Consider the following 27720-nt stretch of genomic DNA (forward strand, 5'->3'; position numbering starts at 1 on the left):
CATGACTACTGGAAAAACCGTAGCCTTGACTAGATGGACTTTTGTTGGCAAAGTAATGTCTCTGCTTTTTAATATGCTGCCTAGGTTGGTCATAACTTTTCTTCCAAGGAATAAGCGTCTTTTAGTTTCATGGCTGCAGTCGCCATCTGCAGTGATTTTGGAGCCCCCCAAAATAACGTCTGCAATTGTTTCCCCACCTATTTACCCTTAAGTAATGGGACCAGATGCCATGATCTTAGTTTTCTGAATGTTGAGCTTTAAGCCAACTTTTTCACTCTCCTCTTTCACTTTCATCAAGAGACTCTTTAGTTCTACACTTTCTGCCATAAGGGTGGTGTCATCTGTGTATCTGAGGTTATTGATATTTCTCCTGACAATCTTGATTCCAGCTTGTGCTTCCTTCAGCCCAGCGTTTCTCATGATGTACTCTGCATATAAGTTAAATAAGCAGGGTGACAGTATACAGCCTTGACCTACTCCTTTTCCTATTTGGAACCAGTCTGTTGTTCCATGTCCAGTTCTAACTATTGCTTCCTGACCCGCATACAGATTTCTCAAGAGGCAGGTCAGGTGGTCTGATATTCCCATCTCTTTCAGAATTTTCCAGTTCGTTGTGATCCACACAGTCAAAGGCTTTGGCATAGTCAATAAAGCAGAAATAGATGTTTTTCTGGAACTCTCTTGCTTTTTCGATGGCAATTTGATCTCTGGTTCCTCTGCCTTTTCTAAAACCAGCTTGAACATCTGGAAGTTCATGGTTCATGTATTGTTGAAGCCTGGCTTGGAGAATTTTGAGCATTACTTTACTAGCGTGTGAGATGTGTGCAATTGTGCAGTAGTTTGAGCGTTCTTTGGCATTATTCATAATAGCCTCTATTTGGAAATAACTGAAGTAATCAATGGAAGATGGATACACAAATGGCGATGTACTTATACATTGAAATATTATACAGCAGTGACAAGGAACCAGCTCCTGCCATATGTACATAGCAGTGTAGATAAATATCTGAAGGAAAACATCCAGTGAAAGAAGCCAGTGAAGTAGTTTATGATTCTATTTATATAAAATTCAAATGTCAGCACAGTTTACCAAAGGTGATAGATTTTGGAGGAGCAGTTAGTTTTTGAGGCTGTAAATGATGGGAAGGAACACAGGGGAGCTTCTTGGGTTCTGCTTCTTGACGTGGGTGGTGGCTGCAGGGGTGTGTTCATATCATAAACACTTGTCAAGCTCTGAATCTCTGATCTGTACCCTTTATGTCAAAGTGTTAGTTGCTCAGTTGTGTTCGACTCTTTGCGACCCCATGGACGATAGCCCGCCAGACTCCTCTATCCATGGGATTTCCCAGGCAAAGATACTGGAGTGGGTTGCCATTTCCTTCTCTAAGGGATCTTCATGTCCAAGGGATCGAACCTGGGTCTCCTGGATCACAGGCAGGTTCTTTACACCCTGAGCCACCAGGGAAGACCCTTTATGTACATTATACAATTGAATATTAAAGTCAACCGCTCAGAGAAAAGATTAAGATAAAACAACTTTAAGGGAGACACTGGTAAGTAGAAAATTAAATCTTACATGTATATGCTTTCAATAGGTTCAAGATAAGATGGTAAAAGAAGTGCAGTTCTAATCTCTTGCAACTTTGATCTGCTCGGTTGATTTATATATCCGTGACTCAAAGAAGCAGCTCCTTTTTCTTTCAAGGAAAGGAACAAATAATTCCTTTAGAAGTAGCCTATGGAAAATTCATAAAAAAGTATTAATAACCTATTCATCTCTCTTTCGTTTTTTAAAGTTGACATCTATTTAATAAAACAAATTTGTGATGGGCAAAGGGAACTCTGTTCATGAGATGCTGGTAAAAAAAAACTGAATTGCAGTAGTATATTCTCACCCTGATGGAATTGTTTTCATTGGCTATTTAATAGAGATTACAAAGACCTTAGATTACTAAGTACTTGACTTTTTTATTGATAAAAAAGTTGTCACTGACTCAGCAGCTTTCTTTGTTATTGTCATGGTGAACTGACAGGATCCACTTACTTTTTAGGTGCAGGTGTTTGGACTGTATTCTGGAGAAGAATTTCATGAGACTTTTGACTGTCCCATTAAAGTAAGTATTCAGTAAGTTTTTAATTTTTCAGAGGATTTTTCTCAACAAAGGCAGTAAGAAAACTAATAGTTTGAACACTACCAATCTTGCATTAATTTTGTCAGTAAGCATCCATCAATCAATGTACCGGATACTATTTGATGCCTTGGAGGTACACAGAATGTATATTATGTGACTGTGACCTCAGTGTATCCTCCAACTTTTGGTGTAGTGGGTGAGATGATAAACACACACTGTGTGATTAAAGACTCAAATCACACAATCTGTGATTAAAGGCTCAGAAAGAGATAAAAACAGTGTTGAGTTACTTCTAGCTGTTTTTGTTAGTGATGACTTCCATAGATGGATTGATGTTTGGGCTTTAATAAATGGACAGGACAGAGGGAGAAAGCTGACTTCCCATGCAGAAGAACAGTATAATATAAGTGAAAAGGCTAGAAAGTTCAAATTTTGTTCAGGAAGTGGCAAATAGTTGAGTGTAGATGGTGCATAAAATACTGACTTGGCAGGAGAGCTGCATGGGCAGATTGAGGTGGATTTATATTTAGGCTAAGGAATTTGTCTGGTAGATACGGAGAAATTATGGAATGCCAAAGAGCAAAGAAGTGGCATAAAACTGAGCCAAGCTGAAAGCAAAGTAATACAGCAACTAGATCCAGCATAGATGAGAAGGCTGACAGACATGAGGCAGAAGACCAGTTTTAGGTAAGTTACTGTAGTTACAGTGGCTATTATAGTTGTAAAGGAAGAGGTTGTTCAGTTTTCTCACGTGTTTATTCAAACATTTATTGATCAACAGATAAAAGAGAGATGGGATGTGATACAGGTTTTAGAAAGCCAGCCCTGTCAGAATGCAGGGGTATGCAAGCAAGAGAGTGATTAGGGGCAGGAGACAATTTAGAAGGCTGAGCCATACCCTAGACACGGTGTTACAGGAGCTCAGTGAAAAGAAGGATAGTGAGTATTCAAGATGGAGTAGCACTAATGAATTGGAAAAGCCTGGAGGAGGTGGATTTAATAAGCTTTGGTGATGACCGCGGGTAATAAAAGATGGAAGAGCTGAGGGTAAATCCAGGTCCTTGCTTTGGTAATGGTGTATGGGAAGGCTGTCAGTTGAAATAAGAGATGGTTTGAGGTAGGATGTTGCTAGTTTGGTCTGGAGTCTAGATAACTGTAGAGACATACCATCCAGTGGAAATGTTACGGAGGTTTTGGAAATATGAATGTGGAGCTCAGAAGGAGATTGGCCCTAAAAATCACAAACTGGGTAGGTAGCCAGCTGTACTTACAGCCGAGTAAGATGAAACCATTTTGAAAGTTATCCAGTTAAAGAGTAAGAAGAAAAAGACTGAGGGTCAAATTCTGGAGCACTAACTTCTTTTGTTTTTAAAATTTTTTTTATTATTTCTTTTAGTATCACTGTGGTGGTTTATCTTATTTATTTCTTTGGCCCCACAGCATGGGGGATCTTAGTTCCTCAACCAGGGGTTAAACCCATGCCTCCTGCATTGGAAGCATGGAGACTTAACCACTGGACCTCCAGGGAAGTCCCCTGTAGCGCTAATTTAAAGATTAGCCCCCAACTAAAATAAATAAATTTATAAAAAAAAAAAATTAACTATAGAAACAACAATAAAAACAGAATCTATATCATTCCCTCTGAAAAACACTAAAAAAAAAAAATAATAAAGATTCAGGTAGTGGGAAGAAAAAAAACCAATAAGGGATCTTAGAAGAATTAGGAGGATTGGAGGAGAAGCCAAAGGAGAGAGGGTTTCCCAAAGGAAGGAGCGAGCAGCATGGAAAGGCAGTGTGGAGCTACCACAAGGTAGGGCACTTTATTCGGTAATTATGAGCTCCTGGCGACCTTAATGAGGAGGGTCTAGAAGGAGGAGGCTCACTATGTATGAAGGAGTAAATTGGAGATAAAGAAGTGGAAACAAGCAAGGTAGACTCTTCTTTCAAGAAACTTTGTGATGTAGAAGGGAGTTCATTTGGTAGATGGAGAAAGAACCAAAGTCTAGGAGGATTTCTGCCAGTCATGTTTTGGTTGTTGGTATTAAAAAAAAAAAAATCATAGGGGGAAATATCCAAAACAAGCAAAAGGGAATACTTAGTGGGGCGGCTCTAGGGGATGGGATCCACCATGTAGGGATGAGGAAGGGAAACCTTGGATGTGAGTCCTACAGCCTCTGCTGGTGAGACCAAGCCAAGTGTCATTAAGTTGGGTAGTGAGGGCTCTGCAGTCAGGGGCAGTGACATGATGACCTTGGTTTCTTCTTAGTGAGGAAGAATGAAGGGTAAGATTATGTGGTTGAGGACACAGACATGACTGCACTCACAGTTGTGATCTAGGACTATGCATCATAAGAAAGCTAAGAGGACCCTCAAGAAAGATTTTAAGAACGTGTAACAGCAGAATGTGTAAATGATTCCATTGGTATCCAGGATGGATTGGACAAGCGTGGAAGGAAAGAAGGGCTAACCTGGAAATGAGGAATGGTAGAGAAATGAGGAGTCACATACTAATAAATGCCCTCAAAATGACAGGGTAGGAAATGGAATCTATCCCGTTGGCAGATGGAGACGTATTCGTTAATTAATAAGAATAGAAAATGTCTTTAGTTGAAGGTTTGTGAAAGTATAGTTGCGTCGGTTTTTTTAATGTGTAGAAATAATTCTGTATGTTGGGCTGGAAAAACAACACAGTGTGTTAGTTGGTGATTACGTGGGTTTGGGGATAAGAAAATGAGGAGGCAGGGTCTTTGCAGGCTGGCAGCTATGTAAGGGAGCCCCGAAGATGAGCTTATGCTGAGTGCAGCTATCAGACTCTCAGAAAGCCACTGACAAATGAAATAAATGATGACAAGGGATGGGGCAGCCTTGGGAGAAACCTTTGTGAGGGGTTGTAGGAGATGGTGGAGAGCAGCTGATAACCAGGGGCCCAGGAACTGACGCTGGAGGTAAAAGGCAAGGACCTGGACTCTGAGCTCCGGAACTTCTGGGTCCTGCAGTGCGGTTGTCTTTGCCACTGATGGAGTCCCACTCCAGACTGTGAGGCTGCGTTGCAGCCCTCTTTCCACTTGAGAGGCATCCTGATGAGGAGATAATCTAGATTTCTTATATGAAATGTCTTCAATTACAAATGTTTGTGACATCTCGCTGCCTTGATTACCTTCATTGGCTGCCTCTAAAGAGGCGCGCCCACTCAGAGGGTCCCACTCAGCCAGAAACTACAGCTGTTCACTCTCATCTTTTAGCTTTGACCTGACTTCATAGAAGAGACCCTCTCACACCAGAGAAAAACTCGCTCTCCCTTGGTGCAAAATATTCCCTGAATAGATTACTTCCTACCTAGATACCAGGTTGATTTTTCCATCATGCTGCCTGTCATGTACAAGGGGCTTTCATTCTGCTCTGGCACCGTGACTCCTAACCAGCATTGGCTCCTTCTTCCTTGCAGATCATTGCTGTGCACCCGCATTTCGTAAGATCCAGCTGCAAGCAGTTTGTGACCGGCGGGAAGAAGGTAAATGCTGCATGTCCATGTCACAGGCAGTCTTTAAGGGGTTCTGTTTGCTCTTTAATTTATCTTTAATATTTTTGATGTCTGACTCTTCATTCGGAGAAAATTTGAGAAAGCGCAGTGTAGTGAAATAGCAAGACCATTACCTCTTGGGGGAGGTGTGGCCTCAGTGCTTGTCAGTGACATCCCTTTGGAATAGGTGCGGGCAAAAACAGATGTTACTCAAACTGTTCCCTAGCCTGTTGAAATATAGCCCCTTCCACACACAAAAAGGTAGCATTTAAAAAGTAAGAGCAAGTAAACTAGTGTTTTTTTCTACTTGTCGATAATCTCTTGCAAGTCTTGAGAAAGTTTTAGAACAATCATGGCTCTTTGTTTAATTTTTTATTTTAATTTATTTTTATTGGAATATAATTGCTTTATAATGTTGTGTTAGTTTCTGCTGTACAACAAAGTGAATCAGCTGTTTTGTTGTTGTTTAGTCACTAAGTCATGTCCAACTCTTTTGAAACTGCTTGGACTGTATATTTACATATATCCCCTCCATTTCAAGCTTCCCTCTCCCCCACCCCCAGCCCACCCCTCTAGGTCAACACAGAGCACTGAGCTGAGCTTGCCATGGTCTTTTCTAGTGACATGTTCCTGGCATATTTTATTATCTTAGTGCTATTTAAAACATGAGAAAGGAAAAGAATCGTTTTATACATTGACATGTTTGTGGATGTAGCAGATTCTAAAATGAAAGAATCTTTCTGCTTATAGAATAAGTTAAATTTTTTTTCTATTTTTATTCACCAGTGATTTTTTTTATAATAAAATGTTCCCACTGTCCTAGAACTCCAAACATTGTTTCCTATCCAGTTCAGGGCTCAGTGGAGAGCAGGCTGTACGTGTTTATTTGTATAGCAAGGTATAGCTATGGAATAGATACTTCGAGGCTTAGCTCCCAAATGGTTTTCAATGTTTTGTGGTAGTTGTCTGTCCTTTTCACTTGGACTGTTGCTTCATAGAATGATAGGACTGCATACTAGTTGTTGGTATTTTTCAAGCGCTGGTTTTAGCTCCACATAATGGTTAAGTGGCAGGTTGTTTAGATTCCAACTGCATCTCAAGGTGCAAAGCCAAGATTGCACCAGCTCTGATTTCTGTTTGAGAACCAGCTCCTTTCATCCCCTCCCCAGGACTTACTGTTATCCTTAGGCTCTAGCAGCACTAATCTCACACAGAAGTGTCTATGGGATTGTGCTCAGTTGCTCAATCATGTCTGACACTTTGTGACCCCATGCACTGTAGTCCACCAGGCTCCTCTATCCATGGAATTTTCCAGGCAAGAATACTTGAGGAGGTTGTGCTTTCCTACTCTGGGGAATCTTCTCAACCCAGGATCCAGTCCATGTCTCTTATGTCTCCTGAATTGGCAAGTAGATTCTTTACCACTGTGCCTCCGGGGAAGCCTGTATGGTATTAATCAGTAGGAATTACAGATTGAGGCTAACATTTTCTATTTTAGATCTGCAGCTGACTTACTGTTAGAAAAAAATGGATACCTTACTTGTCTTTGTTGATTTCAGGAAAGAGTAGCTTTAAAATTCTTCTAGATAAAGTGTTGATATTTCTTTAGTAAACACTTTTCTAGTTAGAAAATTTTATGTGAGACAGAGCATAAATTCACATAGCTATAATTTAAACCCATACATTTTTATTTAAAACTCCTTAGGAATAAAAAATGCTAAGTCACTAGGTTTTTTGTTTGTTTTTTAAGTGGCCTAAACCAACACGCTTTCATTATCTCACAGGTAAGAAATTTAAGAGTGGCTTTCCTGTACGGTCTGTTTTAGGGCCTGTCATGAGATTTCAGCCCAGATTTTAGCCAGAGTTGCACTCATCTGATGGAGAAGGCAATGGCAATCCACTCCAGTACTCTCGCCTAGAAAATCCCATGGACGGAGGAGCCTGGTAGGCTGCAATCCATGGGGTCGCGAAGAGTCGGACACGACTGAGCGACTTCACTTTCACTTTTCCCTTTCATGCACTGGAGAAGGAAATGGCAACCCACTCCAGTGTTCTTGCCTGGAGAATCCCAGGGACGGGGGAGCCTGGTGGGCTGCCGTCTATGGGTCGCACGGAGTCGGACACAACTGAAGTGACTTAGCAGCAGCAGCAGCACTCATCTGAAGGCTTGACTGGGGTTGGAGATTCTGCTTCTAAACTGTCTGCTGCGTTCTTAATAGCAATCCCTCATAAAATGTTGATAACTTAAAATACTGATAAATCATTTTGGTTTAAGTATTTTCCAAGTGAGGATGCAGTTTTGAGTTCTAGCTTTCCAGTTCCAGAAGTTAGAGACTTTAGAGTTGGCCCATGTTTTTTCAAGGTATTGGTACGAAAGAACATATTTGAGATAATATGAGTAATGCCCACATGGACTCAAACTTTGATGGTGGGAGTTTCTGTATAGATTTGTGTTCTTAATAATCACCTTCTTGGTATGGTTTAATAATTGCTTTTATACTGTGAAGGATACCTATCATCTGATCTAATTTACCACAGTAGTTTTTGCTACATGAATGTCTTGTCAACTTGCAAGATGCCTAAGTTAACTGTGTCAATAATGTGTTCTTCATCTTTCTACGTAGGATTTGACATAGCTTACAGACATCAGCAGAAAGGACCAAGTGAATGTAACTCTTTGGTCCAAAACTTCTAGAGTAGTTGTAACACTTTGGGCCAAAATTTGTTGAGCAATTGTATGGATAACGAAGTAGAACAGGATCCAAGTGCAGGCAAGGTCATATGGGAAAAAGTTGGAATTGATACCAAGATTACATTGTGATAAGTACTAAAATAAGAAGAATTCACTGAATGCTGAACAGGCAAGAACATCAAAGATTTGGTTCATCTCTTTGGTTATCACTCTCTGCTTGACAGGTTTTCCTGTGTTCAGTGTTCTAAGAAGGAGCATTCTCTTTTCTCCTATTTTCCTATTCAGGTCTCCAAAAATGCATAGGTAGACATTTCTTCCCAAGCACAAAAGATGCTTAATTATGTACATATAAAATAAAAACAGTTGAAGTTATCCAGTGAAAAACTTGATACTGTTGAGTTCAAATTTCTGGCTTAAAATAATTTAAAAGAAACACACACCAAAGGGTTAGTATATTGTATAAAGGACTTAGGTTATTGAGCTTGATAAAAGTATATATGTGATATTCTGAAGTGAAGAATCATAGGATTTCACATGTCAGTGTAAGTGATGTTGTCATGTCTTTTTATTTTAATAGCTTTATTGATATATAATTTACATATCATAAAGTCCACCAGTTTAAAGAGTACAATTCAAGGACTTTCCTGGCAGTCCAGTGGGTAAGACTCTGTGCTTCCACTACAGGGGCTGCAGGTTCCATCCCTGGTTGGGCAACTAAGATCCTACAAGCTGTGTGGCACAGCCAAACAAAAAAAAAAGTACAGTTCATTGGTTTTAATATGTATACAGAATTGTGCAACCATCACCATAATCCAATTTTAGAGCATTTTCATCATCCCAGTAATGAAACCTTGTTCCCATTAGCAGTCGCTCCCTAACCCCCTTTCCCTGCTTCCTAGCCCCAAGGAACCACTAATCTATTTCAATTCTTTATAAATTTGTCTATTCTGGATATTTCATGTAAATTCTGGATGGCTTCCCTGGTGGCTCATGTGGTAAAGAGTCTTCCTACAACGCAGGAGACCTGGGTTTGATCCCTGGATTGGGAAGATTTCCTAGAGAAGGAAATGGTAACCCACTCCAGTATTCTTGCCTGGAGAATTCCATAGACAGAAGAGCCTGGCAGGCTATAGTTCATGGGGGTCACAAATTCTAAATATTTCATGTAAATTCTGGATATTTCATGTAAATGGAATCATGAGTACATGACCTTGTGTCTGATTTCTTTCATTAGTTTTCTGGGTACATCCATGTTGTAGCATGTATCGGTATTTCATTCCTTTTTATGGCCAAATTATCTTTCATCGTATGGGTATATCATATTTTATTTAGCTGTTTATCAGTTGATGGACATTTGGGTTGTTTCTACGTTTTGACTGTTAGGAGTAATGTCACTGTGAACATTCACGTACAACTTTTTTATGGGGCCATGTATTTTAATGCCTCTTGGGTGTAGAATTGTTGGATCATATAGTAACTCTGTGTTGAACGCTTTGAAGAACTGTCCAGTCGTTTTCCAAAGTGATTGCACCGTTTACATTCTCACTAGCAATATGTAAGGGCTTCACTTTCTCCACATTCTCACCCTCATTCATTTCTAGCTGTCTTTTTGATTATAGGCATCTGGTGTGTGGAAAGTGGTGGTATCTCCTTGTTTTGATTTACATTTCCCTAATGACTAATGATGTTGAGCATCTTTGAGTGCTTGTTGGCCATTTGTCTATCTTCTTTGGAGAAATGCCTATTCAGATTCTTTGTCCATTTTTCCATTGGGTTATTTGTCTTTTTTTTTTTTTTTTACACAATTGTAAAATTTTTTTTATATATTCTGGATTCACGTCTCTTGCCAATATGTGATTTGCAAATATTTTCTCCCAGTCTTTGAGTTGTCTTTTCACTTTATTGCTGGTGTCATTTGAGGTACAAAAGTTTTTAATTTTGCTGAAGTGCCATTTATCTGTTTTTGTGTGGAATTTTTGTTTTCTGTGTGTTTTTTTTATTTTTTATTTTTTTTATGCTTGTGCTTTTGGTATTATATCTGTGAAATCATTGCCAAATCTAAGGTCATTAAGATTTATGCTTGTGTTTTCTTCAAGTTTTATAGTATTAACTTTTAAATTTAGCTCTAGAATCCACCTTGAATTAATTTTTGTGTATGGTGTAAGGTAGGGGTCTGAATTCATTCTTTTGCATATGGATATCCAGTTGTCCCAGCCCTGTTTATTGCAAAGCCTGTTCCTTTGCCATTGTCTTGGGCCCTCTGTCAAAAACCAGTTAGCCATAAATGTTAGAGTTTATTTGTGGACTTTCAGTACTGTTGATTTGTGTATCTATCCTTGTGCCAGTACCCTTTTTAGTTTTTAGAACCACTGATTACTTACGGGATGACAAACAAATTAACTCCTTTTCAAATGTTTTGATTTTGAGTTCTTTACCTTTAAAAAGCCATTTTTATACCATCATTCAAAATTCTACAAATAACAAATGCTGGAGAGGCTGTGGGAAAAAGTTGAACCCTCCTACACTAATGGTGGCAATGTAAATTGGTGCAGCCACTATGGAGAATAACATGTCTGTTCCTTAAAAAACAAAATAGAGTTACCATATGATCCAGGGATCCCACTCCTGGGCATATATCTGGAGAGATATAATTTGAAAAGATATATGTACCCCGGTGTTCATTGCAGCACTATTTGTTATACAATAGCCAAGATATGGAAGCAATCTAAATGTCCATCAACAGGTGAATGGATAGAGAAGATGTGGGGTGTATATACACACACACACACACACACAATGCAATATTATTTAGCCATAAAAATAATGAAATAATGCATTTGTAGCAGCAAGGCTCGACCAGAGATTATCATACTAAGTGAAGTAAGCCAAATATAATATTGCTTATATGTGGAATCTAAGAATATAATATGAATGAACTTATTGACAAAACATAAATATACCTGCATTCGTAGAAAACAAACTTATAATTACCAAAGGGGGAAAGGAGGGATAGATCAGGAGTTTCAGATTAACAGATACACACTGCTATATATAAAATAAACAAACAACAAGGATCTACCATATAGCACAGGGAACTCTACTCAACATTTTGTAATAACCTGTAAGGGAAAAGAATATGAAAAAGATATAGAAAGAAAAAGAATATGAAAAAGAATAGATAAATATATATGTATAGCTGAATCACTTTGCTGTACACCTACTTCAATAAAAAATAATGAAGATAGAATTAAAGGGCATTACAGTTTTTCCTATTTATGTTAGAGGTTTAAGAAACATTAGTATGTAAATATGCCCTCTCTTCAAGCTTCCCAAGTGGTGCTAGTGATAAAGAACCTCCCTGCCAATGCAGGAGATGTAAGAGATCCAGGTTCAGTCCCTGGGTTGAGAAGATCTCCTGGAGAAGGGAATGGCAACCCATTCTAGTATTCTAGCCTGGAGAATCACATGGACAGAGGAGCCTGGAGGGCTATAGTTCATAGGGTCCTAAAGAGTCGGACATGACTGAAGGAAGTTAGCACGCATGTGCCCTCGATTCAGGAACTTGTAACATACAAGCTGTTGACTGATTTCTCTGAATTCATTAAAGTTTATTGTGTAAATATGTATTTACTGAATAGTAAAAACTAGTGTTTATTTAGTACATTATAGTGACTTCTTTGTATAGAGTTAAATAACTAGAGATTGGCAAAACATACAGAAGCTTGGTGTGCTTTGCAGAAATCTCTGGAAAGATTTCTTCCTTCTGTATGTGTATGATGTGCACTTTTGAAGATCACCTGCACTGCATGGTTTTGGAATTAATGTGTTTTGTCTGTTTTAAAATAGATTTATTTAGTTGAAGTTATTTCAGGGAATATTTCTGATTTCATTAAGGAATACACCTTTGATTTTAAAAACTAAGAGAAAGGCTTTTGGAAGGTGACCTTAAGAAAGAGATAATATTGTGAAAAAAATTTCTTTTTAAGATGTTAGCAAATTTTTAGGGGGAGTCAGTTTTTTTCTTATAACTAAGTTATGGCATTTTATACCTTTGTAAATGAGAAAAAAATCAAAATCTGCGTTGGCCCAATCACAACTCTGATCATTCCAACTGCAATTTGCAACCAGTGCCATAAACTAAGCAGAACAAGTTTGAAGAGTCCAGTATTGAGCAAATGGTGATAACCTTGCACTAGACCTCCCTGTTTAGAGTAGATGGCAGATCATCTGGTGGAAAAAGAGCAAAGACAAGTATCATGTAACTGAGAGGTTAATTTGATCTTTAAAAAAAAAGTGGAATAGTGACTAGCCAAATGAAGGTGTAATGTAGAATAAAGGCATTCTTAACCCTTAAGAATACTGATCTTCTCTAGACTGACAGCTAAATGCGTCTAGGAATTATATGTCAACTTCTGTAAACAATGATGAAAGCTACACAGTGACCACAGAAGCAAAATAGGAAAGATGCATGTCCTACAGAGAGAGAATCTTGATGTCATTTCATAAGAAAATTTTATGGAGATTTTTAATTTAAGATTTTAGTTGAAAACTTAGTTACTGGGCGAGGAGTGAGCATTTTTTAAAAAGTAATCAGAACATGCATTTCAGAATAGTTCCACAAACTAGTCATGAAGGAAAAAAAAAACAAAAAACCTGAAACTGCAGTTTGACACAGTTGTTGATATTTCCTTTTTAAGGTTCTAGCTTCTTAGGTCTTTGGAGATAGCTCCTTATCCACCTGGGACTGGAAAGAGGAGGCAATAGTTCTGTGTGGCATAAACTTTTATTTTAGATTTTCAAGGTAACTTCTTAGTAGTTGAATGCCATAGCTGGATTTATGGACTTCAGTGCTTGACACATGAGCATAAAAAGCTTATTCTAAATTCTGTTTTGTTTCCATGCTGAAAAAAGAAAAGAAAAAGCACATCTCGTAAGAGTGCCATTGGAGAGAACTTTCAAACATGTGAATCGATGGATTTTTTTTAAGTGTAAACCTCCTTGTCTAGCAAGAATTCTAATGCATGAGCATAGAAATGAGGTATGTCTTCTAGAAATAAGTCTGCCAGGCAGATCTTGTCTGGTTTGTTTGTTGTTTTTTTAATTGCTCAACTTTCTCTGTCAGCAGATAAACTTAAGCTTCTTATGACCTTTACCTTTGAACTCTGAAATACACTTTGTAATAACTGATTCTCCCCCTTTGACAAATTATTAAATTGTCGCACTGCTTTTTGCAGCGGAGTTCATTTTTAGAAACAAGGTAGTCAGCTGTTTGGCATTGCATTGGACTAGAATGAGGGGACCTGGCCGCAGGGACAGCTTGCTTTGTAAGCTGGAAAGTGTCAGTCAGCAAACAAGGCAAGGACCTGCATGCATGAAATGAGAAAAAGAGCTTCACTATTCAGGGCTGAAGGCTCCTGGCAGATTTTACCTGAAGGACAGAGGTAGAAGCATCAGCTAGCTTCTCAGTGTCCAAAATGATCGGCAAACAAATTGCATGTTGGATTCTTTTTGGAAGAAGATACAATGGAGCAGTTTTTTGTAATAATGCGAATCTTTTTAAAATTCCCATAGCCCAGTAAACTCCTATGACCATTAAATGTGAAATGTAGTGTTAGGTGTTAGTCGCTTATCCTGTCTGACTCTTCGCAACCCCTTGGACTGTAGCCCACCAGGCTCCTCTGCCATGGAATTCTCCAGGTAAGAATACTGGAGTGGGTTGCCATGCCCTTCTCTAGGGGATCTTCCTGACCCTGGGATTGAGCCCAGGTCTCCTGCATTGCAAATGGATTCTTTACCAGCTGAGCCACAAGGGAAGCCCAAGAACACTGAAGTGGGTAGCCTGTCTCTTCTCCAGGGGATCTTCCTGACCCAGGGACTGAACCCAGGTCTCCCACATTGCAGGCGGATTCTTTACCATCTGAGCAACACGAGAAGAGTGCTTCCTTATATATTTGCTTGTCTCCTGATCAGATGGAAACTGGGGTTCGTGGGGTCATAAAAGATTTTTTTTAATTTTTTAAAAAATTATTGAAGTTGATTTGCAATGTTGTGTTAATTTCTACTCTACAACAAAGTGATTCCATTATATGTATTCTTTTTCATTATGGTTTATCAACAGGATATTGAGTATAGTTTCCTGTACTGTACAGTAAGACCTTGTTTACCCTGAAAAAGTCTTTGACATCAGTTAACACCACCAAGCCTGCTGACCAGTGGATCTAGATAATGATACTTCTGCAGGCATTTAGATGCTTGATCTTAGGCAGTTTTCTACATGCAGACTTTTCTCACACATCCCTTCCCAGGCAACCACCAAATTTATGTCCACGTGGTTGCACATAGAACCATTGTAAATAAACACCTTCATCTCTTCTAGGCATGGTGTTATAAACTGTGGTTCCATTCCTAGAAATTCATCTCATGCTGTAAGCATACCAAAATTGATTAAAAACTACCAACTAATAGGAAGTAAAATACAGTGTAAACTTTACAAATATTTCTTAGGTATGTAAAACCCAAGTTGTAAATAGCTATATTTAAAAGTGTATTTTGGTGGGTTTTTCTCTATGTTCTGAACTGGTTGAGGCTAAAATTTTAAATCCAGGGCTTAAAAATAGAAATCACTTTCAATATCAGTGACAGATGTTTTTCCTTGCTTTCAAAATTAAGTTCATCCATCTCAAACATTAGTTGCTTTTTGGATGTCAGTATGTAGAGCTCCCAACGTCCTGGAGATGGATCCCTGGCAATCTCATTTTCTTCAGTCGTCCTCCTTCTTTCTTAGCCATCAAAAACCTGGTGAGAACAAAAGCCTTTTTTTCTTTAATGAGTTCAGCTAACTTGTCCATGTGTAATATTTCGGTATTGTTTGCAGCCCTTCCCTGGATTCTGATGTTAAGCTTACCATCTGTCTTCCTAGAGTAATCCAACCATCCTTTGCTCCTTGCTGAAAATATCTTCCTTTGCCTGTTGAGAATGCTGTGGTTGTTCTTTAGTATTTGGAGTAGTTATTGCCTGTGCAAAATTACTGTTGGAGTAATTTTTCAGGCCTTTGTCTTCAAGCATTTGGGGATTACCCCCCCATAAAAAGTTAGTTTGTTTCTTTTTAGTTTTCTAATTCATTTTCAGCCAATATTCCTCTTTGATGTTTGTTACAGTGCAGATTTGAACCCACTCAAAGTCTAATGGTAACGTATGTGGTAGTGAATAGCCGTGTCAGTGCCATGCAACCCTAGATCTCCAGGAACACACTTGCAGGGTGTGAGGAAGAGGGTGTGTTAGAAGAAGGGTGTTACAGGATTTGGGCTGTTGATGAGAGTTGGTGTGGGGAGGCTATTTAAAGAAGTAGGACTTTGCTCTGGGTCGGATGCTGTCTGGAAGCAAGAGATTTTCCACCACTGGGTATCTTAATACATCATAACCAGAAGGAGGAAAGATAAAATCAAGGCTAAAGACATTGATAAAGAAGCAGTCTTTCCTTTTAGCCAGGATAGGGAGGTGTTTGGTCATTTATGTGGCTTGGAAAATGTTGATATTTTGTCCATGTTCAGATGTGATATGGATTGGTCCTGTTTTTCTCCTCATCTTATGGTCACAGGGTCTTGTCTTATGTTGGTTTTCTGTGAAATTGTTTATATTTACCTGGAGAACACCAAGACCCTGCTCTGAATGGCAGACCAGCTCCTGCATGCCAGCTTTTTTCTCTTTCTTCATCGTGACATAAGATGCCCAACATTTGCTAGATGGCTTGTTGAGGTACTTTATGAAAGTAATACATACTATTTGATTCCCCTTTCTGGTAGAAATATAAATGTATGATGTAGCAATTTCATGGAAAGCTGTAAACCAGATTATTAACAATATTAATATTATTAACATGTTATTAACAACATCTGAGCAAGATTATTAGTGTTTTTTCTGGCCTTCATTGGCATTTGTTTTCTGCTTTTTTTTTTTTGTAGAAAGCATGCCTTTTATAATAATAAAAAGCAATAATAAAAGAATGTATAAAGTAATCTCAACTATTTGGGCTCCCTTTTCAACTTAGCATTCTAAATCATATGAAATTCCCTACATTATTGAAGTCTAATCTTAGCTCAGATGTTCTTTAATGATTATGTAATTTTCCATCCTGCAGGTCAATTTAATTTTCTTAATCAGTCTCATATTATTGGACCATTAGGTTGTATCCAGTTTGGGGTTATCATAAATCATGCTGTATTGAAGTTAGAAATCTTTGGGTATGAACAAACAAAAGCTTCTGAATGTTTTCCTAGCTCTGATTCTTAGGATTAGAATTACTGGGTCAAAGATTCCGAGTATCTTTTAGGCTCTTGATACATATTGCCAAGTAAAGGTACATTTGAGAAAACATACTGATTTATACTAGCTGTGTGTTTTAGAGGAGCCGTTTTACCATATCAGCTTGCCAATTTGATATATGTAGAAAAAGACTCCATTGTTCTATTTTGTAACTTCCTTGAATTATTAGTGATTTTGAGCATTTTTATTTACTAGTCACTTATATCCCTTCCTTTGTGATTTCTCTGGTTGTATTCTTTGCTCAGGGCAGCTTTTAATATTACCATAGAAGCCAGGACAATGACGACTGTCCATTTGATATTTATTGTCAGTTTGAGTGCAAATTATTGCTGCTTACTGAATAGCCTGCAGCCTTTTGTCCAATTTTAGCTAAACCTGGAATAATTATTCTTGTTGTAGGGAGGCATTGTATAGGAGTCATAATGAGATTTTCGAGTAGATGCTGAATTGTGTACAAAGATGATGAATATATTCTACTCCACAGATGTGTCTGCCCCTAGACCGTCTGTCCTGCTGCTTCCTTGAAGGCTCTTAAAAACAAGCCACATGCCCAGTTAAAGGCAGGTTCATTTGATTTGGTTTCTTCTGCAGGCAGTGTCCTGATGTTTACTTTTTCCCCTTTTGCTTCATTTTTTTTTTTCCATTGAAGTATATAGTTGATTTGTTGTTGTTCAGTTGCTAAGTTGTGTCAACTTTTTTGCCACACCATGGACTGTAGCCCACTAGGCTCCTCTGTGCATGGGATTTCCAGGCAAGAATACTGGAGTGGGTTGCCATGTCCTTCTCCAGGGGATCTTCCCAGCAGGAGCCACAAGAGCTCGGGTTTGATCCCTGGGTCAGGAAGATCCCCTGGAGGAGGGCATGGCAACCCACTCCAGTATTCTTGCCTGGAGAATCTCATGGACAGAGGAGCGTGAGAGGCTACAGTCCATGGGGTCGCAAAGAGTCAGATATGACTGAGCAGCTGAGCACACACAGCTTACATAGTTGATTTACAGTATCATGTTAGTTTCAGATGTACAGCACAGTGATTCCATTAAATATCTATGTGTATATATTCCATTTCAAATTCTTTTCCATTATAGATTATTACAAAATATTGAGTATACTTTGCTGTGCTATATGGTAGGTCCTTGTTGGTTCCGTTTTGCTGTAATTTTGAATTGAGTGAAGCACTTTTTCACATCTGTAAACCTGTGTGTTCTGGTGACTCTTCCTGTTATTCAAGACTTAGCAGTTTTGTATTTCTTTTTCATAACCTCACTGTGCAAAGATCTCCTCCTGAGTCATCTATGATTGAGATTATGTGTAGTTAAAATTAGAGATATATTTTCATCACACAAAACGTTCATTCAAGTTGCATCACCCAGTGGATGTTTATTGTACTGGGGAAGGGGTCCAACCTTGAATCCAGTCCCAGGAAACAGATGCTCAGGCAGCTGCAAACTGAAAAACAGACTCAAGGTTTTTGATATGAACAACTAGCTCTGTTAAGTCTTCAGGATCCATGTGGAAGGCTGTTTGTTTGTTTGTTTGTTTTAGTAGAAAAATTACTTTTTGATGCCTCATTCATTTCTGGAATCCCATTTGCAGTTGTGAGTTGCATGTGCAGAAATTGCAGGTTGCTAGTTTGAATAGGAATCTTCCTCACATGCTGGCTACAATTGATTGCTAAACCCATATAGGTGGGTGGGTAGATATAGATCTATATCTCTGTCATTGCTAGGTTTTTGTTTTGTTTTTAATATAAAGGAACGGCTCCTAAGTGGCACCTATTGTGTTTAACTTCTTTGGTTCACACTGAATTCATAGCTTGGATTTCTTGGCTACTAAAGTGACTGTTACTTTATGTTGATATGATTTTTTTTAAATTTCAAAGCATATTTCTGGTACATAATTTACACAGGATTAATTAACTTCAAAGATTTGTTAAAAACCTGTGTTGCTTTTCAGTTGTGTTTATTCAGATATTGCCTGGAAGCAAGTGGCCTGTCATGTGGGCTCTGGAAATCCACCTGTGTACAAAGACTTTTTCTGGTAGCAACATCTGGCCTGTGTTTAACTGCTTTTAATCAGGCTAACCCACCTTTCAGGAAAGGAGATGGATGGACTAGAACTTGTGCAGAAAATAACCACCAAATTTAAAGCACTCATATATTTAGGAAATCCCCATTTTCTTTTTACTTGATGTGAGTTTTTTCTCAATGATGGTCAGGAAGGCTGTGTGTTTTAAACTTTGGTACTGAGCCAAAGCAGGAAGCAGTACAAAGGTGTTCTCTGATCTGCAGGCTGCTGCTTCTTGGTCATTTCTGTCTGCATCAAGATTCAAGACTCCTGTCTGCTGCCAGCCACCACCCCAAGTCTTCTCAATGCTCACCAATTTTTTTCTCACTTGCCTTCTTGACTTCAGTTTTATCCCTAATCTCTTCCGATCTTGGATTTAAAAATCCTTCTGTGACAAGTCCTCCTCATCATTATGCCCTTTGTTTTTACTGGGACAGTCTTATTTGGCGTATGCTAATTTGCTGGATTTCATTTTGCCTTCTTTATTTCTCTGTTATCTTGAGCTCCAGTATCTTCTCTGATTAAGCATTTATATCTTGTGGAGTCTGTCTTCTCCAAGCCTCTCCGTCCTTTCTGGAGGAAACACCTTCACCCATGGGCTCAGACCCCAGCCTCAGCAAACAGTGTTGCTGGTATTAGGGAGCCCAAATGACTCAAATGATTTATATACTTGGAAGAGCACAAGTTGATTAAAAAAGGTCAAATCATACTCCTTTTCCTCCACCAAGGAAGAATGGGTGATGGGTAATGATGGGTGTTAGGCTACCAGAATCGGCAGCTTTATTACAGCCCCATAGGAATCCCAGCCCGTGTGTGGGAGATTCTGGGATGTGGTATAAGAAAGTACTAGATAGATTTATCAGCACAAAACATAGGAGAATAAAGTATATTGCTGAGGATGTGAGGGTTCCTATTGAAATATAAGTACCAAGAGTGCTGACTGCCAGAATGTGGATTTATGGGAAATAAAGCCCTAAAATACTTTCTCCAACAAAAAAATAGACCTCTTGGAAACAGTTTTTCCTCTCTGTGTACTTAGCTCCCATTGAGTTTAAATTGCTCTCAGTATTGTGATAATGACAATTCAATATTACAGGATGTGGAAGATGAACCAAATAAATTAACCAGCTGCTTTTAAGGGTAGTTCCCTCAATGGCTTCCCCTCTAAAATGCTTTGTAGAAGATTCGTGCTCAGTAGGTCTCTAGGCAGTTTTATGGCTGGAAGAAAGAAATGGATTTTATTAAATGTCGGTGAAATACAAGCAGGTAGTTTTGTGGTAGTTAAATTAGCATAGAGTGTGTGTAAGAAAAGCAACTTATCATGCCTTAAATCACCAAAACAGAACTTTCCTTGGCCTTTCTGCCAGATGATGCATTTCTGCTTGAAATTCCCATAGATTAGGATGGAAAAATCCTAACCCCTCCTATCTGAAACTGCAAAATGTTATCCATCAAATGCTGCATGTACAGCATCATTTGTTTGGAGAGTTTCAAAGGACAGTAATGGCAATAATTTTGTAATTTCTAGCTGACATTTAAGATTTTATACTATGTTTGGACTATGAGATAGGACTCATGAGTAAAGGGTTAAGTGAATTGGGAATTTTGGGATTGACATGCACACACTGCTCTATTGATAGATAAATAGATAACCAATAAAATAGATAACCAACCAGGACCTACTGTATAGCACAGGGAATGCTGCTCAATATTCTGTAATAACCTAAATGGGAAAAGAATCTGAAAAAGAATAATAGATGCATATGTATAGTTGAATCACTTTGCTGAAACTAACGTAGCATTGTTAATCAACTGTGCTTTAATATAAAAGCATTTTAAAAAGAATTGCGTGGAGTGCAGAGGGAAGCCAGAAACACTTCATAGGATCAGGCCGGTGACATAGAGGAGAAGGGCAGGCCGGGTGGGGGGAGGACAGGAGAAGTGGGTACTGTGACGTTCCAGAGAGCTTTGTGCAAGCGGACAAACCCATTCCAGGACATCACTGCTCAAACCAAAGGGGAGACCAGAGGACATCCCTGAAACCAAGGAGCCACAGTAACCTAAACCAAATAAAGAAGGTCTCGCCTTACAGTCCATAGTGTCTCAAAGAATCAGACACAACTGAAGCGACTGAGCACAGCACAGCGCCTTCAAAGGACTTTTCAAATTTATGACAAGTTGTGCACAAGTTATATCGTCTGACACTGAGCAAAAGGAAAGAGACCAACATTTTAGTAGTAGGACATGGCATCAGTGTACATGAGCCCTTTCTCAGAGTGTGAGGATGCTTTCCTTGGATGAATCAATCCCAGGGCCTTTTCCTTTAGATGTGTGAATGAGGGCAGATGCCTCTGTGTCTGAAATAGGGGACAGACATTGCTAACTAAAGACAGGCCAAGTGACTGGAGGATTTGGAAATTACACAGCTCCTCCCATAGCAAATACATTGTATTTTTGGACAACGAAAGAAGGAATGACTTTTAGACCCAGGAAAGCCTACTCGGTATCTAATATTTGTTATTCCTTGTGTGTCTAGCAAAGCATCTATAAGATTTGGTTTCTTTCCCTGATACATTTGTGGGGATGAGAAGTAAATACATTGTTTTCAGTGAACTAGACATAACATGGCACCCACAATCTCATGACTCAGAACCAGTATTTGACTTAATGAAAGAATTCTCTGAAATAATGATCTTCTCTAATATATTTAAGGCTATTTGTTTAGAGATCATCTCTTAATTTTCAAATATAAAGGTAAAGTGATGAAACTACCACTATTTGAAAGACATGAGAAAAATAATATGAATCATGTCTAAAAGTGTAATGGAAATGAGTTAAAATTTATCTGGTTTACAGAAGCTAGGACATTAGCTACCCACCCGCCGCCCCCCACCCCTTGCTGTTTTTGAGCACCCATCAGTAAATCAGTGACATCAGATAGGTACTACTGATGCCGTATTATAAAAATAACATTAAGGGACCAGCCTCTTTCCTCCTTTGATTCGTGTCAGGGCAGGGTACACAAGGTTTATCGTAATAGCACTCTGGAAATTCAGACTGAATTCAACATTCTCTCCTTTCCTTCCTGCCCTCTGCTGGAAGTTTTCCTCGGAGCCAGACAGGAGACAAAGGGAGGCCGGGGCCCAGCAGGCTTAGCTTCCTCCCATTGCAGAAGTCACACTGACCACAGCAGAAAGGATGGAGTGGAGTGACCTTGGCTTGGGTGGGAATTGCAACAAGATTTTATTAAGAGTTTTCTAAAGAAGTTAGTGTTTTATTTAAAAATTAGGTAACCATTTATGTGAATTCTTACCCATAGATAGGGGACCACAAATAGTCTTTTCACTCAGTTCCAGTGAATTTTTTATTTTGTTTTATTTCAAAATTTCCCCTAAATTATCTTGACTGTTAAAATTAGAGGATTGACTTTCATCCCCATATCTATTAACATTATAAAGAATAATTCATATGTGCTATGTACAATAATTATTAAAGAGGTATAATACAAAATCACTTGTCCTCTCTTTCTGAAGTGATGATCACTTTGTCTTTCAGGTTTTATATATGGATACACATTCATATTTTATTTAAAAGTCATTGTATTTAATCTTTTTTGCAATCTGCTTAATATGCTCTGAACATCTTTTCCTATAAATAAGTGTCCATATTTCACACACACACACACACACACACACACACACACACACCCATGTATACACAGACATGTCCCTCCCCCCAGTGTCTGACCTTATCATTTTGGTTCATCGTTGTCAATTTTTCTTTCCTTTTTCCTTTACCTGTCAGTTCTGAGACCACTGCTCTACTGTTGGGGGTGTTAATTAAAAAAAAAAAAAGTTTTGCTATCTAGCAGGGCAGGGCAGATCACCCCCCACCCCCAAATTGCTTAATTTTTTTAAAAAAATTTTTGGTTATCGTCACACATTTTCAAATCAGTTCATTGCATTTTAGAAACTCTAGAAATAATTCCTTAGGGATTTTCTTGGGGTTTGCATGAAAACTGTAGGTTAACTTCACAAGAGTTAAGCTCTTCAGTGAGAATTCTGAGTCTTGTCATCCAGGTACACGCTGTATCTTTCCATTTATTTTGCTCTCCTCCTCTGTCCCTCAATAAAGTATTTTTGTTTTCCGTGTAGCTAGTACACACACTTCTGTTTTTGTTCATTATTAACTTTGAGAGCTATGGACTTGCCCTTGTTTACAACTTTGATTGCATCCCCTAAAGTTTAGGTTTTGTACTATTTGTATTTTCATTTTCCAAGTGCTCTGGCTGCAGTTTGATTTCCTCTTTTACCCAAGGATAGAGAGGATTTATTTTTTTATTTCTGTTTTTTTTTTCTCTCGTTTTGCTCTTCTTATCCTTTGTTATTAATTTCTTGCTTTATTTTCTTGTCACCGGAGAATAGAGAGAATTATTCCTGAAGTTCTTTTCTGCTTTACGTTATGTCTCATTCATGTGGTGGTAGGAGTGGGAGATTTTTTTTCTTATTCCCTAGAGAAGTTTTATTGTTTTCAAATCCTGAATTTTTCCATATTGCCAGTGTTTTCTTCTTATGAGCTCATATTTACGAGATGTGGCTGTGAAGTTGTCCATAGATTTTGTGAGAACTTGTCCAAATCTTTTACTCTGGACAGTGGTGGGAGAGCTTTTATGTTTTCCATTTTGCTGAATTGGAACATAATTGTCTGTTGGGAAAATGGATACAAGAGAACGCACTGGGTTGGCCAAAAAGTTCATTTGGGTTTCCCGTATGATGTCACAGAAAAATCCAAATGAACTTCTTTGGCCAACCTAGTAATTATTGGCGCAGCAGGGAAGTGCTGTGTTTTAAAAAATAGAAAAACAAAAACAAAACTTGTTCTCTGTCCTTACTAAGGCAGGTACTGCCCACCTCAGTAACAGGCACAGTTGCCCTCAGGAGACCCCCTCCAGTACCAGCCTGCCTGCTTTTTCCTTCCAGGCTGTTTCTCCGAGCAACGGCCGGCGTGGCAGTCCAGGTGCGCTGTTGCCAGTGCTGAGCAAGGAGCCTGTGTCCCTGCCTGAGGTCTCCCCTGTGGCTCCCCTCACCCCCGGCCCCTGCTGCACTGCGGCCTCCTGCTGTGTAGGTGACGTGGCGGGCTCTTTCTCGTAATGAGTCAACTCACAGCCTTCACCGGGATCTTCCTTCTGCTATGTTTTACAGAACTTCTAATTTGAAAATGGGGGCTTATTTAGTTTTTCTGACCCAGGTGCAGACAGCTCCCCTTTTAGTACTCTCTTGGCCATCTCTCGGTGGGTACTGATGAGGAAGACGCCCCTCCCTGCATCTCCGTGCCTCTCCCCCGCCCTCCAGCAGAGCCGCCCTTCTGACGGATGCTGGTGGAGCTCTCCGTGGCCCTGGCCACTTTTTTTTTACAGTCCCCGTCACCTGACCCAGGCCACCAAGGTGGGGGCGGCAGACCTTGTGGCCTTACCACTTCCTCATGTTCAGTACAATTGTCAGTAGCTACCTGTCTTTGGTGGAGTGTGACCTGATGTGTGCTAGGAGCCATACTCTCACGCTTTCACCTCTGATCCCCAGTTTCAGACCTGTCCCATCACAAAACCCCGCACACACTCAGTGACCGCCTTAACTCTGTTCTCTGTGTCATGACCCAAGGGAGAGGCTGAGTCACAGCTGGAGGCCGTACCTAAGGGTCGCTAACTGGAAGCAGGCAGCCTTGGTGGTGGTGAGAATTTCTTAGAACCTGGGCCAGTGCAGATGGCTTAGAAGATCGCGGAGCATGCAGAAGAGCTCCAGCCTGGTGTATCCGATGGGAACACAGGGCCACATGGCTTTAGTGAAAGTTCCGCCTCCAATCTCCACTAAGGATGTTGTAAGGCTGCCTTGCTCTTGCATGGATGACAGAGAACTTCAAACATGTCTGGCATTTTTATGAGACTAAACTCAGCTTATTTATGATGATGGCCACTTATTTAATTATAACTCCCCCTCACCTTTTTTGTGTGTGTGTCCCTCTGGCTACTGAGAAAGATATATAAAAATATTAATAATGTGAGTTTACTTTCTGTTACCTTTTTTTCTTCCTTTTTTGGAGGTGGGATATTATACTAAGGCACATTGAAATTGACACTGATAATAGGAATTTTTAAAATTCCATTAAGGAATGTTTTTAAAAGGTAACTGTGTTTCAGAATTCTATGTCTAACTTACATATTTTAAGTTCTACATTATATAAATTATATATATTTTATGTATTGTTATATGTTATATAAAGGTCTTTTCTTACAGGATTTAAATTGGATATAGCAAGAAAAAAATTTTTTTCATCTTTAATAATATGGGATTCCTAGAACTACATCTCTATGTAGAGGGTTTGACCAGTTATTTTTGGTCATAAAATTTATTCAACATATTTTTTTTGATAGGTAGCTACTCTGGAATTTCTGTAGAAGTTAAATTCTAAAGCAGATTTCTCTTGTGACATGAATAATTACTGCTCAAATCATTGTTATTTTTCTTGAGTTAAATGAAAGACAGACCCTTTCTAATCATTGCAGCTGAATCTGTAGCTAATCTTATTTTCAGAGAAAAGTTCTAAAGTTTTGATTTCTCAAATTACTAAATTAATTAATCCTGATCAATTACTTGAAGAACTTTCTGTGATAAAAATCTTTTGGCTCAATGCTGTACATGCACTCTTTTTTCTCTGACTTTTGGTGTTTTGATGCCATCTTGTGGCTGGACTGTGTAATAACTTCAATACTGAAACATTTTAAACAGTGTCCTGGACAGGATAAGATAGACTGGGAATACTTTCCAAAATGCAAATCATGTGCCACTATAAGTGTGTATTTAAAATATTGAGAGTAATTTCTTTGTTGCTCAGATTTGTGGACACAGCAGGAGAAGGAGGGGGTGGGACGGATTGAGAAAGGAGTATCAATATATAGACACTATTATGTGTAAAATAGATAGCTAGTGGGAATTTGCTGTGTAACACAGGAATCTCAGCCTGATGCTCTGTGATGAGCTAGAGGGGTGGAACTGGGGGTGGGAGAGGGGAGGGGCATTCAGGAGAGAGGGAATATATGTATACGGCTGATTCCATGATGTTGTACAGCAGAAAATAGCACAGCATCGTAAAGCAATTATCCTCCAATTAATTATTTTTTAATTTGTTTTTTACTTGTTGAATGTCCAGGCAAAAATAATACGGAATTTAACCTATGGCTCTTGGTTTTTAAAATCCTGCTTTTATGATATTTGCCCCTAGTTGCTGCTGTTCGAACGATCTTGGATGAGCAGATGGAAGTCTTCAGTTCTGCATGAAGGGGAAGGGAACATACGAAGTGTGAAGTGGCGGGGCCATCTGGTTGCCTGGGCCAATAATATGGTAAAAGCACATCTCCATCTCTCAAGGCTTGTTCAGAGCCAGAAGGATGGCCGAACCCAGAGGGCCTGGGCAAAGGGTGGGGGTGCCACTCCTCCCGCCGCCATTTCTGAAAGGTGCACGTGGCGATTGATACCATACCCAGAAGGGTAAAAAAATTAGATTGCTTTTGGCTTTCATCAGAGAGTCATTTCCAACATATTCTGGACTCTAGTTTAGAGGAAGAAACCCGAGGCATGGAGAATAGCCAAGAAAATGAAAAGGCATCTTAATAATGGAAGGGCTGCAATGGGAGCATGGTTTTGAAAATACCATTTGCCTATTAGCCAAGGGCAAGTGCCAGTCGATATGAAAGGAGGGCAGGATATTGCTGATTTCTTTTACTCCCAGAATAATCACAAACCCAAAATAGGCCTGCCTTTGAAAAAGTGGATCCTAATTTTTGATGCTTCACTTACCTCAAGTTCAGTCAATATGAGTTAGGGTGAATAGAAATTTTAAAAATTACCTTTAGGACATCAGGCATAACTATAGCTTTTGGAATCTTGATGTACAACTTAGCAAATCCATGCTATTGCTTTTTTTTATTTTGCCATGCTGCACATCATGTGAGATCTATTCCCCAACCGGGTATCAAACCCATGCCCCTTGCATTTAGAAGTCCCCAGCTATTCCATTTTGCATGGTGGAAACCTCCCAGGAGCTGCTGTGATAGTTAGGACTTTTCCTACGTCTCCTGGGTCAGTCACGGGCAACAGATGTACGGCCTCTTGGTTTATTTTCATTTAGCTGCTTGCTCAGTGTTTCTTGATTTGACTACTTTAAAATGTCAGGTGTAGTTTTCTTTACCTAGTGGGTTTTCAGATTCAAAGCTTTTCTGAAAACCAAACCCCGTACTTGAGGTGTAACGATCCAAATATAAATGTTTCTTGTCTGTCATTTTGGAAACATAGTTGCTGATACCTATACATTTCCCATCTGTGTTGCCTGTGCCATCTGCTCATAAAATCTCCTTTGCCTGAAAAGAAGGATGGCGGTTTCCTTTTGTTCTGGGTATTCACCGGATTCGTGTGGAGTCGGAACGTTTCTGTGGTTTCTGGTGGCACCCAATAAACACTGTCAATACTTTGCAGTGCTCGTTATCACTGGTGTATAGCAGTGGCTGTTATTAAATTTCCTTTCACTCTCCTCCTCTCGAGTCAAGGATGCTTAATGCTACTTTATTTTCCAGGGCGTGAAGATTTTTGACATCACCTCAAAGCAGAGAATCACGAACGTGCCCCGGGATGATATAAGTCTTCGCCCAGATATGTATCCCTGTAGCCTCTGCTGGAAGGACAATGTGACGCTGATCATTGGCTGGGGGACGTCTATCAAGGTGGGGTTACTTGTCTTTCTCATGAGTCCATATTGTTATATAGCTACTGACGATGGTCCAGAGGAATGAGTTCCTGTGTGTGTGTGTGTGTGTGTGTGTGTGTGTGTGTACACCATTTCTGAAGTCCTTATTGAATCTGCTGTGGCATTGCCTGTGTTCTGTGTTTTGGTCCCTTGGCCCCGAGGCATGTGGGATCTTAGTTCCCTGACCAGGGATCAGA

The 27720-nt window shown here is 39.3% G+C and overlaps 1 protein-coding gene and 1 long non-coding RNA gene across 5 annotated transcripts in view; one reads left to right on the forward strand and one right to left on the reverse strand.

The window, feature by feature from the left end:
- Window positions 1-27720, forward strand: part of VPS41 (VPS41 subunit of HOPS complex) — a 184825-nt gene that overhangs the window by 97432 nt on the left and 59673 nt on the right. For all 4 annotated transcript variants that reach the window (XM_081537428.1, XM_081537430.1, XM_081537426.1 and 1 more), the window contains 4 exons: window positions 2052-2114; window positions 5578-5643; window positions 26006-26125; window positions 27354-27500. In XM_081537428.1, coding sequence (XP_081393554.1) covers window positions 2052-2114; window positions 5578-5643; window positions 26006-26125; window positions 27354-27500 — 396 coding nt within the window. The remainder of the gene's footprint in view (window positions 1-2051; window positions 2115-5577; window positions 5644-26005; window positions 26126-27353; window positions 27501-27720) is intronic.
- On the reverse strand, window positions 7423-12996 carry LOC145524711 (uncharacterized). The gene is made up of 2 exons (XR_014067780.1): window positions 11699-12996; window positions 7423-9352 (listed from the first exon to the last, which is right to left on the reverse strand). It is a non-coding gene; the product is annotated as an uncharacterized LOC145524711 (long non-coding RNA).

Source organism: Giraffa tippelskirchi, chromosome 10 (assembly GCF_054371585.1).
Source record: "Giraffa tippelskirchi isolate mGirTip1 chromosome 10, T2T-mGirTip1v1.2.pri, whole genome shotgun sequence".
In the NCBI taxonomy this organism is placed as follows: Eukaryota; Metazoa; Chordata; class Mammalia; order Artiodactyla; family Giraffidae; genus Giraffa; species Giraffa tippelskirchi.